Source organism: Pterocles gutturalis, unplaced genomic scaffold (assembly GCF_000699245.1).
Source record: "Pterocles gutturalis isolate BGI_N339 unplaced genomic scaffold, ASM69924v1 scaffold9775, whole genome shotgun sequence".
Classification (NCBI taxonomy): domain Eukaryota; kingdom Metazoa; phylum Chordata; class Aves; order Pterocliformes; family Pteroclidae; genus Pterocles; species Pterocles gutturalis.
The window spans coordinates 126,101-146,717 of record NW_010143433.1 but is presented as its reverse complement, the minus strand read 5'-3'; the positions used below and the strand labels follow the sequence as shown (position 1 = coordinate 146,717).

Here is a 20,617-nt window from a genome sequence, read left to right as displayed (position 1 = left end):
AGAAATTTATCTGGTTAAAAATTATTGTAGTATTAGATTATTTTCAAAAAATAAATCAGTCTGAGTGGGTAATTGTATAAGCCTTTATAGAACAAGAATTTTTATTTAAATACTTTTTACATGCACCTTATGTTATAAGCCTTGGTCTTGCAAACACTTAAGCATTTGAGAAACTTTACAGTGTTACCAGAGCACTTCCAGGGTCACAGATACATCTTATTTTATGTCATTTTTCTAGTACTCTGCATTATTTTAATTTTATTACTTTTTCTGTCTGCAGACATCCTGAGCTTGATACAAGCCACCCTCTCAGGCAACCAGGTAAGCCTCCAGATCCGGGACCACCAAGTTTAAGTAAAAGCAGAACAGTAGATGTGCTGAAGACAGAAAAACGGGCACCTGGGCGGAGCCCTTCTTCTATTAGTCTAAGGGAATCAAAGTCCAGAACTGATTTTAAAGAAGATCAGAAGCCAAGTATGATGCCCAGTTTTCTCTCAGAAGCCAATCCACTTAGTGCAGTCACTTCAGTTGTGAACAAATTCAATCCTTTTGATTTGATATCGGATTCAGATGCAGCCCATGAAGAAGCCAGCAGGAAACAGAAAGTTGCCCAGAAAGAGCAAGGGAAACCTGAGGAGCAGAGGGGCCTTGCAAAACACCCATCTCAACAACAGTCTCCAAAGCCAGGTGTTCAACAAGGACCTGTCAGACCTACCCCCCAGCAAACCGAGTCTTCCAAACCAGTGCCTCCGCAGCAGCAGCCTGGGGAACCAAAGCAAGTTCAGAAACCAGGCCCTGGTCACCCAGCAGACTCAAAGCCAGAGCAAGCGAAACAACCACCCCAGCCACGAGGACCACAAAAATCTCAGCCCCAACAGTCCGAACCAACGAAGCCTATTCAACAACAAGTTTCTGCAAAACCTTCATCGGGCCTAACAAAACCATCACCACAGCAATCAGACAATGCTAGAACATCATCCCAAGCGCCACCTCCCACAAAACCATCATCGCAGCAGCCAGGACCTGTAAAGCAACCATCTCAACAGCCAGCACGGCAAGGAGGTCCTGTAAAGACATCTTCCCAGCAAGCAGGGCCTCCAAAACAGCCTTCTCAGCAACCTGGACATGAAAAGCCATCTGCTCAGCAAACAGGACCTGCAAAACAACCATCGCAGACTGGACCTGGGAAGCCACCTCCACAGCAAACCGGGCTTGTAAAACAAGTGCCACCACAGGCAGGACCTACAAAACCATCTTCTCAGACTGCAGGGGCCGCAAAGCTGCCGGCACAACCACCAGGACTTACAAAAGCCCCAGCCCAGCAGCCAGGGCCTGAAAAACCCTCACAGCAAAAGCAAGTTGGTGCAACCCAACCTGCTGAGTCCACCCCAAAGAAAACCTTCTGTCCACTTTGCACAACCACGGAACTGCTGCTGCACACTCCAGAAAAGGCCAATTACAACACGTGCACACAGTGTCATACTGTAGTCTGCAGCCTGTGTGGATTCAATCCGAATCCTCATTTAACAGAGGTGAGTAGATTTTAAAGTGATGTTTGCTACCAGAGCACAAAACTAAGTTTACCTTTGTTATGCTGCAACATCACGTGTGTTACAGTGCATCACCATGATCACTTAAGGCCTTAGCATGATTTTTTTCACCAAACTTGTTATATGAGAAAACTGCTTGCAAGTGAAAAGGGATGAAATTGGGGAAAAAAAAAGGTAATGGTTCTCTATTTGTACAGTGTTTAGCAGTGTGTTCTCATTTCTTCACATAAAAAGAGGAGGAACCCCAGTGTGACCTTTTTTGCCATTTCACTTGTTTTTAAGCACTCATTGGCTAATTGTCTGACCACAATAGTCATGTGCTAATAAGTTTATAAATAAGTAAAATTTGCTGCTATTAGAACTAACTGAGCAAAAAAAATACAAAAATGGCTCTTCATAACTCCACTGTGTGTTTTGGAAAATGGTATGGGGTGGATTTGCTTTGTATCTGTGTGAGTGTTCATTAGCTGAAAGCCTGAGAGAGGAGTTTTGACTTGGTGATACTCAGGTTATTTCATTCTTGTGGGATGCTACAAAAGAGATCTCTGTGGAGTATTTCTAACCTTGATCACCATTCTTGCTGTAATTATATAACATAGGAACAGCATAGAAAGTGGTACTAGGAATTCAAATGAACTTATTTTAATCTGATGTTTGCCGTAGCTTGTTTTATATGCTTGTATATATCCTTCTTCTATACTCTGCATGGGAATAGGGCTTCATATGAGTGTCTGATCTCTTCTTACTGCTTGAACAGCTTCTCGTACACCCTGATATGCTAATTTTAAATTTGATACGTAGTTTGGGTTTGTTTTCAGTACCAACACTTTTATAAATTTATAGAAATTCAAGCATAGCAGACCTGACACTGAAGACTAAGCAGTGGTAGCCAGAAGGGGTATTTAGGAAGCTTGGTTTTGTCTTGTTTTGGTATTAGTTTCGCTGATCAGAGATGCTGATAGGAAGAAATACAGACTGCTACTATATTTTGAATCTGACAAATAATATCCCTACATTTAAAATTGCATCAAAGAATCGCTGAGGCTGAAAGGGTCTACTGGAGGTTTGTGTAGTCCAACCCTTTGATCCAAGTATGGTCACTGAAAGCAGGTTGCTCATAGTCATTTTTTAATATCTCCAAGAATGGAGACTCCCCAGCCTTTCTGGGCAACCTGTTTGCTCAGTACTACAATGATTTAAAAACATTCCGAGCAGTTAGATTTCTTTCCAGTGCTTATGTTTATTAGTGACACTTTTAGGTGGGCACCTGGTAACAAACAGCAGGCTTTTTGTGTCTAGCAAGTATGTTATTTATTAATTTGTTCTTAAAATTGCAAATTTAAACCTGAAAGACTAATCACAGTAATCACTGGTAGTGCATTGCATTGTTTAGGAGTGTACTCTCATTTGAGTTTATGGAAATTCAGGATTGAGATAACAGGCATTAATGCTTCGACTGGAAAAGAAGTGACCTGAACAGTGGTGTGCAGAAATTTCAGATCATCTGCAACTAACCAGGTGTTCAAAGATTGTATTCCCAGGGCCTATATGAGGAATGGTTGTAAAGCATGTCTTTCTGGATAGTTTGGGGTAAAAAAAGGTGTATTTATGTATAATGGACAAGAAATGTGGTACATGGATGTTAAAGTCAAAGAGGAACTTTTGTAAGAAAACTGTACCTTCAAGTTCTGACAGAATGTTTTTAGACCAAAATTTCTTACATTTATTTGAACGTGCTGAGTTGTTTATTTCTGTAGTGTGCTCCTGGAGTCTCTTGGAGCTCCAGGGTTGTCTTCCTTTAAAAACTTCATATTTCCCATGGAAATGGTCAACAACTTTGGTATGTCAAAATGAATTGGATTTTGAGAGAGAGCGAGAGTTTATCGAAGATCTCAAAGTATTTGGAAATTCCATGAATAACTACTAGTTTTTGAAGTGAGTACTCTCTAAGTGTGAAATTCAGGACTTTAAAACAATAAATACAGCTGCATTTAAGACTAACTGATTGCATACATATGTAAAAGCAGATTTGAATTTCATATTACACATTGAAATAAACACAGGATATGCATTTATTTCATGATGAAATCATTTCAGTAAATGAAGGTATTGGATGTCTAATTTATTCAGCTATTAGTTCCAATCTCCTGACTCCCACTCAGACTTTTCTCATTTGCTCAGCTTTGCACCACCAGCTGTCTTGCTGAAACTTCATTGTGGGTGTCCTGCTCCTATCTGCAGTCAAGTGCAACGAAAATCACATCTGACTTTATTACTGAACAGTTGGAGCAAAGTAGTAGAACCTGCCCTGGCACATACAAAAATTTGACATATTTCAGCTGCAAAGGGTCCCACCTGAGTTATTATCAAACTTTCCTTCTAGTTTCCCTTTCAATATTTAGTTTATTAACAAACATTTCTGATTCCTCCATTACAATTGTTTACCCGTTTCTTCCTGTGTAGAATGAAAACCATGGTTTGTGTCTTAGCTGTCAGTTTTCTTGATTATGGTGAAAGTTGTTTTTGTTTGGCTTCTCTTATTTTAAGATCTCCTAAAGTGTTATTGACCAAAAGTCTTTGTCTCTTACCCGTGCACTTACTGACTCTATACGTTCACCTTTTATTTCAAATTGCATGTGGGAAGAGTGAAAGGCATTTACTTAGAAAATAAATTATATTACTTCTGTTCTCTAACATTTTATCCTGTACAACTGCTTGGACTATCTTCTTAAGATATTCCTCTTAACAGTTTCTTACAGGATAGTTCAATTTTCAAAACCAATTACTTAATGAATTCCTTTCCCAATATAGATCTTTCTAAATGTCTCTATATTCTACATTTCTAGCTGATTCTGGAAAGGATACAGCAGGCTTTACAAACTGTCTCAGGAAGCAGATTGCATGCATTGTAAAACCATTATAAAAATTGCTGATTTTAAAAATTTGTTTTAATTCTTTTCACGTACACCTCTACACATACACTCTGTCCGTTCTAACTTGCTGGAGAGAACTGTGTAACTAAGAGCAGAAAGTGATACCTGTATTGCCACACGGTCAGACCCCTTGAGCTGTTTCTCTGAACCATCTGACACTGCGGTCCCCTTGGTCAAGAGATGGTTGGTATCTTGGTTTTGTAGAGCAGTCTAGAGAGAAAACACGCTATACATAACGTGTTCAGTAACAGATGTCTCTCTAATCTGTCTAGGTATTCACACTCCACTCATCACCATGGCACATGACTGCCTAGCAACAGTTGCATAAAGTAATGGAAAAAAATTATATAAACAGGTTTGATGACTGGTACTGTATTCCATTTTCCTTTCACATACATCAGAACCTTTTGGCAGGTGTGTATTTATTTGATTACATGGTGATTAATTTTTCTAATTTAAAAAAAATATTTTGCCAAAACCCGTCCCATGAGCCATTAGTAACAGAAGCCAGCACTTCCCAAAAATGATTCAGCCCTCTTGGTCATACGAATAGGAGTAGGCTTTCTGAAAATGAGCAAAGACATCTGAGTTTGTTAAACACTTACGTATAGTTTCTGATAAAGCTAGGGAAAAAGCATGAACTGCTGCAATTAAATCTAAATGATCAGTGCATATGCTTGATAGCTGGAGTAAATTTTCATCCCCTGTGGACTAGTTATTAGAAAATACATGCAACACAGGCTGAAAAATGGCTTAAAATATAAAAATATATCCTTATTGTCTTTATGATGGACATCTGTAAAGTTGATGATCAAGTGGAGTGTTAAAGCCGTTAATGTTGGAAACTTGGTTGTATGTTCTGCTCCATGAACCTACCCTTGATGAGTATGTGTGCATGTGTGGATGCCTGTCTTCTAGGTAGCTTTTAGGGGGGATTATTTTTCATGCATTTTATCGACATCAGTCCATGTTTCATCCACTGTTTCAGTATGCTTTTGAGAGACCATTTAAAATTAGTCTTGGAGCCAGGTGTAATTTTTTACTTAGATGCTTGTTGAAAATCGCACATTCAGAGAATGTGAAGATGTGTATATTGATGTAGGATTTGTTTACTTGCCAAAAGCTCCTCTGGATGGAGGCAAAGTGAGTTCTAAAAATATTTTATTGGTTCTGTCTGTTTTTGAAACTGTATCAAAGTTGACTTAATCCTAATGGCAAAAAAAAGAGGAGGAAAAGAAAAAAGGCTGAGTCTCCCAAAGTGGAGGGTATGATCTCAGATAAGCAGAACATTTTACTGGATCTATGCCTTTATTTTTCAATTCATCAGGAAAAAGATTTTTTTTTTTAACCTAATCTGAAAATATTGTCATCTTTGTTATTGTATTTTTTGGGGGGGAAGATATCTAGGGTTTTTTTTGTTTTGTTTTCTTTTGGTAGAGCTAGGAATTTTCTGTATTGGTTGCTCTAGGTACTACAGCCTTGAATTTTACTCTTTCTTTCTGCTTCCATTTTTATGTACAATCCTATCACAACCTTTGGTGATTTAAGAGTATTATGATTTGGTTCAAATTCTCATAACGGTTTTCACTATATGTATTTGTTTTTATTGACATCCCACATCTCCAAGTATCCTAAACAGCAGCAAATACTTGGGCATGAAGTATTTTCAGTAACTAAAGGGAATTTAAGCAGTCAGAAATGCATTAATTTTCTTCAGTTATTATTAGTAACTCATACAGGGAAAGGAATATATAATAATGAAAAATACTGTTCATATAAGATGACTCTAATTCTTGTGGTGAATCCAGATAAGTTTTGCTTATACTTACAATAAAATTAATATAAATTACTGCATTAAACCTTTGCCGATTACATGAGAGTAAAGGAAGCTATTGATTGAATTGAAATATTCCCTGCCATTTACAGTCTAGACCCTGCTGTGTTGCAGTACTGCATAACAACCAGAATGCAATGCGGACTGGAAATGACACATAAACAAAAATAAACCTGCCATCACGGTGGATAGTGACATGCCAAAAAGTCTAAGCTTTTCAATCCCAGGAAAACTAGCTTTGAAACTGTATGCCCTGTGTAAATTTAGACTTGGGTGGATTTTCAGGGTGTTATAAGTAATGCAGAACAAATTAGAAAAAAAATTAAGAACTTGAACCTGACCGTCAGCTGTTATAATCCTAAATTGTAAAGAAATATGTTACACCTGAGAAAGCTCTTTTTAGCTTCTCAAAGTATTAATTTAGATATCAACTCATAACTGCACCAATGCAAAGCTAGAGGTGTTCTGTAAAAGAGGATGGAGTTTCATCTGGATCCAAACTGATCAGAGCAGATGCAAACAAGCCTTGTTTAGTTGTCTTTTAAAAATGATCAAACTTTGAAATATTTCTGTGTGAAATATTTGTTTTGGTCCAAAGAATATTTGGGGTGTTCCAGTGTTACTAATACTGTAACTGATATGGAAGTGAAGATTATTCACAATTTTTGTGATGAAAAGAAGTTAGTATAGCTCCTTTAGTTCTGCCCCTAGCTACAACTGCCACATGGGCATTTGTCAAAATTGTAAAGATCCTCAAAGAGAGGGGTTATGGAAGTACAGAATATGGTTTCTCTCTGTGGAATATTTTTGAATACACTTTCACACTATTTCTCTCTCAGAGGAAGACTATGTGCCTACATTTCTCCTTTACATTTAGGATTAGATAGTATTGACACAGAAAGAAGCAACCACCTATGCATGACAAATAGTTTCTTAATATTTTAATTGGGCAATATTCTACAATATGTTGGGAGTGTTTATTCATTAGCCCAGAAAACCTGTCCTGTCCAGTTTTTAACACAAGTAAATAATAAATTAATCTGCATAGCTAAAGATGTCAACTGCAGTGAGCCATCTGTGCCAGTATTGCTGTTGCTCAGCAACTGTAATTTACTACTATGTGAGGCCATGTGATGGGGAGATGCTGTTTGCTGGGTAATCACTGGGCAGGAAGCGTGGCCCAGCCCTGCTCTGACCAGACAGCATAATCCGTTTTCAAATCCCAGCGATATTCACTCGCATGTGGTCTGTGCAGCACAGATGAACTTGGTTAACCTTCTCTTTGCTGCTCTCTTGATTTGCAGTTATATTTTTTTGTTAATCATCCACATTTGTAGTATATTAAATCTAGATGCAGTTAATGAAAGCAATCAGCATTTGTTGCAGTGATGCATGATGCAGTGCACTGAGCTGTGTTTAAAAAGTCTTTTTCCTTGTCCTAAGCATGAGGCAGCTTAAACACGTTTGGCTATAAAAACTAACTTTAGATATTTTGAAATACTGGTGTTAAAAAAAAATGTCAAAAGATCATGTTCACTATTTTGCTATATGATTCTGGTTGCATAAGCTATAAAGTAATAGTTCCCCAAACACTCATAGTTCATATGCAAGCTATAGGTTTTGTATTAGTAATTTAAGCAGAGTAGTGGAGTATGTTTTAAGATTGTGATAACTGCATAACACAATTCCTCCAGTAATGTTTTTAGTAGTTTTAAAATAGCTAAGTAACATTTTAAAATAGTTTTTTAAAATGGGTATTTAAAAAGTTTGCTCAGGCACTGGTTTAGCATCAAGCTGCAGTGCTTGTATTGCTGTGGTTTGTGGAATGGATACCTGGGGAACATTGCTGCTGACCAGAACCTAGCATCATTTTTGTGAGCATCTTGAGTCAGAGTTTCCTGATAAACTCCTTAGTTACCTTCCTTTCAGATATCATATATAAAAGGCAAGTATTTATTTTGTAGTGATAATCTATTTGCCTCAAATGAGGACCAGTTGCATATTGTGTACAATAGTTAAATGTTTGTATCAGTGTAATTACTTCAAATAGCTGAGATATTATTCAGGGGAGGATGGTGTAGAAGGAAAACTTTGTCTCTAGTATTGCCCAGTCTTGTTTAGGAGACCTTTTCAGTTGCATATTGACATACTAATTCAGTTTCTTCTGTGATAGAAGTTATTCTTTTTTGTTCATAACAGGATTTTCTGATCTATTTTCTTGTCTCTTACAGTATTCTACCACCATACATGAAGCTGCATAAAATCACGGGCTCAAGTGCTTTAATTTTTGTGTTTCTCTCTCTCGTCATCTTGGTAGAAATGTCTGCTAAGAGCCAAATCTGGATTCCTCGCTCCTCTCTAAAATTGTCAGGAACTAAATAAGCTGATGTGTTTTCAGACTAAAACTGGTTTTTGTGAATAAAGCTTTGGGGCAGTGCTGAGCAATGTCAGTGAAGTCCATTTACATATCTGTGGTGATGTAAAGGCTCTATAAATCTTTACATTTCTGTGGAGATGTAAAGGGATACTTTATGCATATCTTAAAATTCCTTTTTATAGTACCAACTGACTGGTCTAAATGAGGATGAGACCCATTGCCTTAGAATGCAGCTCTGTTCTGCAAAAGGACTGTTAAAATGGCTTCTGAGTGCCACATTCATATTGTGTGCCAGTAATTTTTATACAAAATATGTTCAATCTGCAAGTCAAAATTTATTTCTCACAGTACATCTGGAATCTTAGAATCAAGCTGGATTCTCTTCTTCTTCTACATCATCTGCAGGAATAGAAATTGAGCTTGCAAGTCGATAACACTCACTCTCTTGACAATTTTCCTATTGCTTCTGATGGGTTTGTGTAGTTAGAACAAATCTGAACACTTTTGCAGAAAGGAATAGGCTCCAGATTGCCTTTAGTTCTGGTGGTTTTGTTTGAGATAAGGCGAATTGAAGTGTAGCTCGCATTTGTTATTGGAGTCAGATTATGAATGAATAAAGAAAGGTGAGCTACGGAATGTGGTGCTGTGATTTTCTTCAATGTAATTCTTCATTGATGTTGTTACTAAAACACTGTGAATAAATTCATTTGGTGCTCCCAACTAGTAGAGTCTTTATGAAGCCTTTTAAAGATATTATGGCTGATGAACACATAAAATATATTTTAATTACTTGTTTGTTGTTATGATGGCATGTAGTTTCCACATCAGTGAGTTAGAAAGCAAGGCAGCACTTTTGGTGTTCAGTAGTTGAAATCTGAACAAAAATGCTGCAAGAAATCTGACAAATTTACAGTCCTAGTCGTGACACTTAATAGCATGTGTCTCAGGATGAAGAAAATCACATGGATTTCTTCTAGAAGTAAGACCTAGCCCCCACCTTGTATCTCAGTGTAAAAGTAGACAGCTTGGGATTCTCAGCATCATAGAAGAATCTCCTTTACAAGTAGACAGGAACTGCAAAAGCTCAGGTGTTGCCCTGGAAACTTTTGCCTTTAAATTCTGTGTAGAGATATGAGAAATACGAAAAAAGAAACTAGAAAGTCATAGAGCTGCTGTGCACGAGGACTTTTAAGGAATATTTTAGGTATCTACAGCTGCAGTAAGTTTTACTTCATCTGCAATAACATGTAAGAGCATCTGTACTTAACAGAAGCATGCTCCCATTAAAGTTTATGGAAAATGTCTGTAATTGCAGCAGAACGAACAGACCAGTGTCTGATACAAACCTGCATCATGCACTGCATTTCATTTTGAACTCCTGCAGTTCCAGTCACAGAACGACAGTTTGTGCAGTTTTGTATTTGTCTGAAGATGATGTGTGTAAGCTTTAATGACTTGAGGGTTTTGGCACTTAATTCCTCCCACTGAAATGCATGGGAGGAATTTTATGTCTAAACCAGAAAGATTTAAAAAATAATACAGTGAAGTAAAACTTCCTACATTTTCCATCTTGAAGTTCAGCTGTAGGAGTAGCAAATTAATTTTTAGTTTTAAAGGTTTCAGTTTAATGCCAAGAGTGCATGTGTGTATATATGTATATATATTTTTTTTTTAAGATAAGGAAAAAAATAACAGTTAACATTTTGTCTTCTGCACAAGATTATGTTGAAAACTATAGTAGAGAATTAACTTTTGTTTGGACTTCAGTGAGGTTGTAGAGTCAGAGTGGGCCAGCTGCATGTCGAAGACAAGCTTAAATGCTTATAAATGCAGTTAGAATCTGGACACATTAAACATATTAATTATTCAGACTACTTATTCTGTAGCCCCACCCAACCCTACAGCTACTTCTTCTGGGACCTCAAAAGTATCATAGTGACTTAAAATTAGATTTCCTGGAAGCTGAGTGAGAGCAGGTAGGCACCTGTTACTGCCATGGTTTCATCTGGTCATCTTACTTTAGAGTACATCACTTTCATTAAAAAAAAAAACAAAAAAAAAGTGGAGGTGTCAGAAAGAAGAAGGAGCAGTGAATCACCATGAAAAGTGCATTGTCAAAATCTCTGTAAAAGTTCTGTGGTTAGCGGGAAAAGACATTCGTGACTTAGACCCATTGAAAAGCTCCTCACAGGATCCTGTCTTTCTCCACCATAGAGGAAATCTCAATTGTTTTGGCAAAGCCAGACAGCTGTAACAGCTGAGGTGGATGCTCAGAGTATATGGCTTACATGTGGTCTTTGATTAGATTTAAACCTTCTAGAAAACCCTTGAGAATTCATCCAGAAATGGTATTAATATGTATCTAATTAAAATAGATTGTTAATATCTAAAATCAGGTGTCATAATGAAGATTTACTTATTTCAAGTAATTGTCCCTTGGACAGGGGACTTCTAGGAGAGCTGATCACCAATCAAACAGATTGATGGAAGTTAAGCTAAATGTAGTCTTCGCTCAGGTCCTCTGTGCAGTTGTGAAATCCTTTAATAATTCAAAGCAGTGCTTAAACACGTGTTCCAATTTTGTTTCAGCTGATTTAACTTTTTAAGTCACTTGCTATATGGGTTGTGAGTAGATGGGAGAGTTGTTTAAACAATCTAAAAAAGTTGCACTGAAAATGGATGATAAAAGCAGCATTATTGTGAATGGTAACTTGATTACTGTGAACTTATAGCTGGGGCCAAAACTGGGCATCTCTTTGTGAAGCTGTTACTAATAGGGAGCTCATATTCCAGAGTGTGTGTATATACCATGTTTAGCTGAATAATTGGAATAACTGTATTTTAGGGAGTTGCGTCCAACTGTTTTCTTTTAATTTTTGCTGCTGGAAAGATACAAGGCTGGCAGAGCACACCAGAATAATGGAATTTGTTGCCTCAGTCCATGACATCAGAGTTCTTTCCTTCCAGTGAGCTCTGACGTTATGCAGACAAAAATCTTTCTTTGCATGTAGCACCTCCAGATTAATCCCATAGTGTAGGGTAGAGATTTCAGACTTAAGTGAGAAACAGGATCCAGAAATCTTCACCCTTAGGGGAAAAGATCTGAGTCTTATATTCTATGTCCTCCTAATTGCACTTCCTCTCTGTTGCAGTGGTGCATGCAAATGCTGTAGCTGGTACCCTATGTTTCACATGCAGACTGAAGAACAGAGTAGAGATACAGATGATCTGCTTAAGTATCTACTGGCAGGTGTAGGCCCATGGGATTGTGTGCCATATTGAATGGCATTTTTGCTGCCTATAATGTTTCTGCTAGCAATGGAAAATGTGTAAAATAGCATGTGATGCTTCCTGACCACATGTTGCTTTAACCTGTTTGATCTCTCCTCAGGTTGTGAGGCTTTACAAAAGCAAAGGTAGGGATGACCAGTTAGGATTATTGGGTTTTCTCTCTTATTAGATAATACAGTCTCCCTCTCATGTAGTACTTCTTGAGAAGGAGAAAAAAAAATGTTTTAAAATTGTGAGGTACTAAAATTGATGAGAAACATGAGTAAATACATTATTTGCCTTACTCCTTCTCTGTGTTGAAAAGAGGGGCCCACTGTATACAGGTGTACAGTAATTACCTTGAGAGCTTATTTTAAGAACAAAGGAATTTCGGGAAACCTCATTATGGCTCTTAAAATACCATCAGGGCTTAGGCAAAGCTCCTCACTGATTCCAAATGAAGACTTGCCCTGAAATTGCTGGTGAGTCTGTGTAATATATGGTGTCCATTGACACGCCTCTGTGCCTAATTCATTGGATATGTGTATACTGTCAATACAAGTAATTTAAACTATTACCAAAACCATAAGCTGTACAAAGAGCTTGATAGATATATGCTTAAAGGCAATTATGCATTTGCTGTGTTTTAATTCTGTTTATTGTTTTCTGTCAGCAGACTTGATGTGTCAAACTGTTTTAGCAGTATTTGTCTTTTTTTTTATATTCTGGCAAATCATTATTTTAAATGAATTACTGCTGGGTCCCATGAAATTCCAGTGTATTTTTTCATTCTGCTGGGTTTTTATCCTCCAATATTCAGCTGTGTGTACACTGAATGTGAAGTCATAAGAAGCATGGGCTCAGCAACACCTCGAATCACAGGAATGGGGAGAAGAATGAAAAGATCCATTGGGCATGTTAACTGCAAGACAATATTAATGATAATATTTCTACCTTTTTACACAGAAGACTGAAATATTGCAACAAGCCATACATTAGAATAACCTTTATTTTGTTGATTTTATTAACTATCTTAATTATAATCCCTTTAATTTATTTTTTCTACAGATTAAGGAATGGCTCTGTTTAAACTGCCAGATGCAAAGAGCATTAGGTGGTGACCTAGCACCAGGTCATGGTCCTGGGCCACAGCCGCCTCCAGCCAAACAGAAGACACCCATTCCACCTTCAACAGCTAAACCATCACCCCAGCCACAGCCACTTCAAAAGAAAGATACTTCTCCAAAACTGGATCCTTCACAGCTAGCAGAATCGAAAAAACCCCTGCCACAGAAACAACCACTGTCCTTGCCCGAGTCTCCCTCTGTAAAATCAAAACAACTCCACGCTGAGCAGATGTCCCAGAAAACAGATCCTACTCCAAAGTCTGATCAGGCCAAGCCAACACAGGCTGAAGATAAGCAAAAGCAACCCAGTATACAGAAGCCTGTGACAGACGCTGTGCCTACCTCTGCAGCACCAGGGCCGAAACAGGATTTGGCAGGTGTTGGACCTCCACCAACTCAGCCGAAAGTGACAGATTCCCCAAAGCCAGAGCTTGCCAAGCCATCGCAGGACACACGTCCAGCTGGGGATAAACCAGATTCCAAACCCGTTCCACAAGTGTCTCGGCAGAAGTCAGATCCCAAGCTTGCCTCTCAGACAGTGACTAGACCAGATGCTAAAACTCAAAAGCCTGTTGAGGCACCACAAACAAAAGATGATCCTAAGAAGTTACAAACAAAACTGGCCCCAAAGCCTGATACCAAACCAGCTCCCAAGGGCCCACAAGCAGGGGCTGGCCCCAAGCCAGCACCAGTACAGCCTCAACCACCTCAGAAAACTCCTGAGCAATCAAGGCGTTTCAGCCTTAATCTGGGAGGCATCACTGATGCCCCTAAGCCTCAGCCTACAACACCACAAGAAACAGTTACTGGGAAGCTCTTTGGATTTGGAGCTTCGATCTTCAGCCAGGCCTCGAATTTAATTTCCACAGCGGGTCAGCCAGGGTCTCAGACATCAGCACCCCCGCCTCCTGCAGCGAAGCAGCCCCAGCCTTCATCACAGCCTCCAGCCTCTCCGGCAGCCCCCAAAGAAACCGGTCAGGCTCAGCCTCTTCCAAAAGCTGGTCCTGTAAAGAAAGAAGCCAAGCCTCTTATGACTGAGAAATCAGAGCCATCAAAAGTGGATGTTTCAATGACTAAAGGATCTGGTTTAGAAAAGAAACCTGGTTTGGCTAAAGATAGCAAGCCTCAGGGTGCTGAAGCTAAGAGACCTGCTGGCCAATTGGAACTGGAGAAAGCCAGCCAGCCTGAAGTGTCTTGTCCCCTTTGTAAAACTGGACTAAATATTGGTTCTAAGGATCCCCCCAACTTTAATACGTGTACAGAGTGCAAGAAAGTTGTGTGCAACCTCTGTGGATTTAACCCAATGCCGCACATAGCTGAGGTAAGGTGATGGAGTCTGTATTTACCCTGTGTTCTTACCTGCAGGCTCCCTGTGCTGTGGAGACCAGTCTGTAGCTGATTTTTAGCTATTGAATTGTCAAGAAAAATTTGAATATTCCAGCATATGAGGGCTTTTAAAATTAAATATGTGTGTTGTATGAAATGTGGTCAGTAGTCAGAAAGTGCTTCCAATTAATTTTCTGCAGATTAAGGGAGTCTGGTACAGCTGGTTGCTATGTTTTTGAGGCATAGGCAGATAGTTAATTGTGGTTATGAACTCTTTTGAAATTGGTGCTACTATGATACAGAAAACTGCTGTACTTTCGGTCATCATGGGATAAAGTTATTTTCCTACACTTCAGTACTGTACATTAATATGTGTGCTTCTTTATTTAATACCTCTGAATTAGACAATTATTGAATGAAGGAATGTGTTAATGCTTAGTTATTCCCCTTCCCTCTTGTTTAATATATCCCTACATTTATTCCATTCATCTCATTCTGTCTCTAGAGTCTTTGTACGCGCTGATGTACTCATTAGGAAGGTTGAAGTTTGAGTGATACCTGTGGTGAAATATGTAATTTTTTGGTGTGAATAATGTAAGGTTCACAAAGTCACTTCATTCATTAAGGAGTGTGAGTTTGAAAGTGCCTTTTCTATGACTGCCCAAGAAAGATCCAGTGGGGCCAACTTACGTTTAAAAGAATTAAGCAACTTATTTTCAACAGTTTCCTCGCACTGACTGCCCAAGAAAGATCCAGTGGGGCCATCTTATGTTTAAAAGAATTAAGCAAATTATTTTCAACAGTTTCCTCGCATTCCATGTTTTTACCCTCCTTCCTTTCTTATAACTTTTTCGCAAGGGGACTGGAAACTTTATACTAGCTTAACAGAAAGGTGGAGGCATACCTTACTTGCCTTATGAATTTGGCAAGTTCAACTCAACAGAAGCAGACCACCTAAAAATACTTCTGAGCAATTTAAATGTGTAAATTGGTCTGTGTAGCACACGAGGAAAGTGGCCATCAGTGTTGTGTCTTTGAAATCTGAATGAGAAAATTAGAGGTGCCCAGCGTTAAAGGTTATCACATCTCCTCAGTGTTGTGTCTTTGAAATCTGAATGAGTAAACTAGAGGTGCCCAACGTTAAAGGTTATCACATCTCTGCCTTAAGGTGAGAACTAATGTTGTGAGAAATAGCAAGTTGCAGGGAAAATATTCCTTATGTTGTCTTCATATGCTTTTTTGGTGGATTGTTTTCTGGAATATACTACACACAAACTCTCAACTCTCTGGTCATCCACGTTGTCTTCATAAGCTTTTTTTTGTGGATTGTTTTCTGGAATATACTATCATTTGAAAGGTATTTGTCTTACTATAATAAGCACATTTTATCTAACTTATGAATATGTTGTTTACTGTATTTGTGGTCATTTAGGTCAGGAAGAAAGGTCTGAAAACACAGGAAGATTGTTCAGTGATTGAAAGCCAGGATTCAATTGAGTTTTAATGTTGCTTATGCACTGAATTCCATCAAACACACACATTGCTTCATCACTGTCCAACCTCCTGCCCCGTACACACACACACACTCATGTGCACATACAGACACACACACACACTTCTTTAGGTTTTAAATGTGAAAAATATGCTTAACTTTCTCCATAGGCACTCTGTATGCATACACAGAATACCACAGAAACAAGATGGGTCTGGTCTGGTGAAAAACTGTGCTAAAATGACAACTACGCTGGTCCTGGTGCATGAATTGACTTCTTTAGAGTTGACTTAAGTGTGATGGTGTGGGACTACCTTGTGGTGTGCACGTTTATACTTTCTGTATTTCTTCTCTTCAAGCTGAGAAGGCTGGTATTCTGTTTCTTTTTTTCCCGTAGCTGTTACAGACAGAGAATTCTCTCTGTTTCTGCTCTTTGGAACATGCAGAGCTTGAAATACTATTGATTTTCTGTAGTCTGACTTCCTCATACCTTTCTTTGACTTATTTTTTGGGCTCCTTTTTGAATTTTCTTCTTCCTTCACTACACATTTCCATCTCTGTCCATAGTTTTCCATCTTTTCTTTTTTCCAATGATTTTTGCTAAGAATTTGCAAACACTTTTCCTTGACAACAGGAGTTAGTTTGCTTGGCTGAGGACAGCCTGACTTTCCTTTTCATGAGGATGGGAGACAGAAGAGGGAGCTCATCCTCTCCTCTCCCAAATGAGTTGTGTAAATAATGTATTTAACCTCAGATAACAATTCTGTCCCTGTATGCATAGTATATAGTATATACCTGTTACATGACAGAAACATGATGATGAGCAAATAGTTTATGCTCCCTAGCATACTCTTTTCCTCCACCAAACCTTTCTAATGTGTTGAGTAAAGCCTTGGAGGTTTTATTTACTTGTCTATTTTTGGGGGGGGGGTAGGAAGGATAAACAGAATTTCTTTTTAGTTTTATTTACTTGTCTATTTTTGGGGGGGTTAGGAAGGATAAACAGAATTTCTTTTTTAAAATTGGTCCTTCTGGTGGTTTTCTACCTACTTATTTTACTCCTATATTCTTAATTCAAAGAAAAGGGGCTTTTTTCCCTCTTGGCCCCGGGGGTAGGAAGGATAAACAGAATTTCTTTTTTAAAATTGGTCCTTCTGGTGGTTTTCTACCTACTTAATTCAAAGAAAAAGGGCTTTTTTCCCCCTTGGCCCCAGTAAGTGTTTTGGATGAATGTATGTAATGGGTATGTTACAGTTTTGCTTTGGGGCTACAGCTGTATCACAGTGATTCTAACAGTCGCTTACGTATTACCTACATATTGTTGTCTCAGTAATGGTTGAAAATGAGTTGAGTTTTATTGACTGAGTGATGGCTGAAACGTTGCTCCCAACAGAGCTTGTATTGTGCTATATGGTAAGAATCAGTGCCATGAAGCAGGGAAATGTGTGTTTTGTTGAGAAATACAGAGGAGCGCCTAAACTCCATAGGCATTATCGACCTTAAGATCTTTCAGCAGGGAATGTCTTCCAGGCAACGTGCTGCTGTACTGCAGACATGGCTGAGAGAAGAAGGTGCTTTCTTACAGCGGCAGTTGTTTGTTCTGTCCTGTATGTGACAGAAATAAATTTCAAAAAAGTCTTTATGCTGCTGCAGTTGGTCCTCTAATAATACCTCTTCTGCAGGAAATAAGAGAACTAGACTTTTACCTAGTCTGAATCAACAGTATGCTACTTACTTCAGTGAAATTATTCTGATTTGTGCAAGCTGAGAATTAGGCTAGAACACTCCTTTCCTAAAATGGGCTGATTGTTCTTTTTCTCCCTGATTTGTTGATCCAACAGTCAAACAGTTATTTACTTAAATAGTAATTTATCCATGAAGCAAACAGCCGCAGATGATTAAATAAATGACACTTGATAGATTTCAAAGACCCCCAGGACCATGTGCGCCCCAGTGCATTAGCACACTCCTTATTCTGCCATTTGCTCAACAGGGAGGAGCACTGTTTACCGACTCTGTAATTAGCTTTTCAGCTCAGGTAGTTGGAAGCAGCTCTATTTTTAGTAACAAAGCACAAGATCGCAACTGCAGAAGCCAGAAATGAAGTGTGTGGCAACGACCATTTTGTGCATTTAAAACTCAGTGAAGCTGTTCAGAATATTGAACAGGAGCGGAGATGGTTGCCTGTAATGTAATTAAGTGTGTTGGGGCACCGGGGTCAGGAATATAGAACATGCGATGAATTGATGTAGTAGTAAAATAAAAAAGAACATTTAGAAACTAAGCTAAGAAAACGAAGATATCCAAATCTCTAGAATCTGTATGGGCAACAAGAGAGAATAACATCCCATGCAGTCACATGTTATGAACAGAGAGAGCTCAAAAGGTAATGGGTGTGTACGAGAGTGTACTAATGGATCTAATCTAATAGAACTTCCAAGGGAAAAACAGAAGTGCTTTTTAGTCTACTGATGGCTGTAAAATTATCTGGAAAGGTACTTGGAAGTAAAATGTGTTCCATGTGTGAAATAAATTATTGGTGCTACAGAAAGGAGAGAATTGTTTGGAATGAAGGAGCAGGACAAGGGAGACTGGGGAAGGGCAGAAAAGATGACATATCTCAGATTTGCTAAGGATTTCTTGTTTGAAAAAGATGTAATCTGTTGGAGATGTGATCAGAATAGATAACATAAAAAAATTCACATAGAGAGTGATGTTTCTTATTATGTTTATTATGGAGAATATTATCTATGAAATTGTTTGACATGGGTGTATAGAATAGCACGAATTTATAAGCAGAAGTCTGCAAACAATGACCTTGATGGTTCCTGTCCAATCCGTGTTTTTATACATAGATTTTTTCTAATAGATGTATAATCCTCCAAAAGAGTTCAGACACTTTTCTGATAACTTATTTTCCCTCTGCTACTCATTAGACCAAACAAAATAAATATATTTTTTTCTTCTCCCCACAAAAAAGCAAGACGATAAACTCATTTTCTAAGTAACCACAGTGCTATCATTAAAGTCAATAGTATAACAAGGTTCAGAATGGTACATTGCTCTTCCAATAAGAACTTCTAGAAGTCACAGTAAATAGCATTTTGGAACTGATATAAGCCTCTCAGGAGATGAAGGGAGCTCTCTTGTCGTGGTATGTTGTCATATACTTGAACACATATTAGGTTGTTGTACCTCTTCCTAAAATCCTGCAGAAAGGGTACTGGCACAGGTGGGTCCATGACATAAATAGTTCTGTCAGTTTCTATTTTTCCAAACTTTCACTGATACCTAATTGCAAACAGAGTGAGGCCCTCAGCAGGTGTGACCCATTATTCAGACTTTAATAGTAGGCTTTAAAAAATAATTTAAAAAATACTAAACCTATCCTAAGTGAAGCGAGCCCTGCTATTAAATGTCCAGATGGAGTTTGTACTTCTTAAAGCAAGTGAACATTGTAAAGTAATGAACCATCTATGATTCTAATGAAAATCCCTAAAATGGTGTACTGCATCATCTGAGGTGACACCCATTGCCTCTTGTTAATTTATTACCAACTTTGTACTGTCATGTTTTTCCTGTTTCAGAAAGCTCGGACCATTCTGCAAGTTGGCAGGTTTAACTCCTATTAGAAGTTCCTGTCTCCACTTATGTTTGATGATGAGTTGTTTTGGAAACAGATGGTATCTGGGAAACACAGTAAAAAAGAATTTGCACTTAAGATACAAAGAGAAAAACAATCACTCATTTCAGTGGCATAATTTGTCATCCCTGCTTCTTCCCTCTCCCTTTATATTTAGAGCTCCTTTTAAAATTTTGATTGTTGGAAATGGAATGCTATTATTGTTTAATAACAGTAGCCAAATAATACAAAACATAATAGGCTAGCACAATGTATTCACTGAAGTTTATGGCAATTTTATCTATTAAATGCTAAGTCTTTATAATTGAGAAAATGTTAAAGCTACTAGTAATTATTATTTTGAAAGATAAAATCTGGCATTGAAAAACAGAGTGCATGTTAGATTATAAAAACCCCAGTGTATTCCTTAACTGTCAGAATGAAGTTAATTTAACTCCAAATGAGGCATCCTACTTCTCCTGTTTAACTAATTCAGTATGCATAATAAAAATATTTTCATTTTAATCTTGTTTCTAATAGCAGAACTATTCACCTCTTCATTTATTTTTTTTTTTCTGTAAAACACATATATAGTGTATATACAGAATGGAAGGGCTAATATGGAATGACCCTTTGATGGATGATTTAGTCAAAATTGAACACAGATAAATTATTTTTTTTTTTAATAGTGCCTGAATTCACCTTTGAAATAAGACTGAAGAGGTTAAGCTTCATCATCAGCGTTAGGCTTCTGGTATTTACAGAGGTATTTAAATGCTTAAAGACAGGCTTGAGTTATCCACAAAACTTTTAAGTATGTGTTAGGAGCTTCTATCCTTCTCTGATGCCTAAGCTAAAGCTGTGTTCCAAAAAATCTTGTTTTGACCTGATGATCCTCCAGAGGCCTGAACTTCTGTCTTTTGCAGATGGCTTGAGCCATACCTTTTGAGCAGTGTTTAGCTTCTGTTTAAATCCCCTTGGAGTCCAGACATTAGATGAAACCCCTTTTGGGATCTGATTTTTGTCATGTCTTCATAGTTCACACAGAGTCAGTAATGTCTGGCATGAAACACATCAGCTACGGCT

The 20,617-nt window shown here is 38.1% G+C and overlaps 1 protein-coding gene across 1 annotated transcript; it reads left to right on the top strand.

The window, feature by feature from the left end:
- Positions 1-280: 280 nt before the first annotated feature.
- On the top strand, positions 281-14,412 carry LOC104469980 (protein piccolo-like; the record flags this gene model as incomplete). The annotated part of the gene is made up of 2 exons (XM_010084737.1): positions 281-1,532; positions 13,033-14,412. Coding segments are annotated over 2 exons (2,632 nt in total), but the record flags the coding sequence as incomplete, so codon positions are not given.
- Between the last annotated feature and the right edge of the window lie 6,205 nt (positions 14,413-20,617).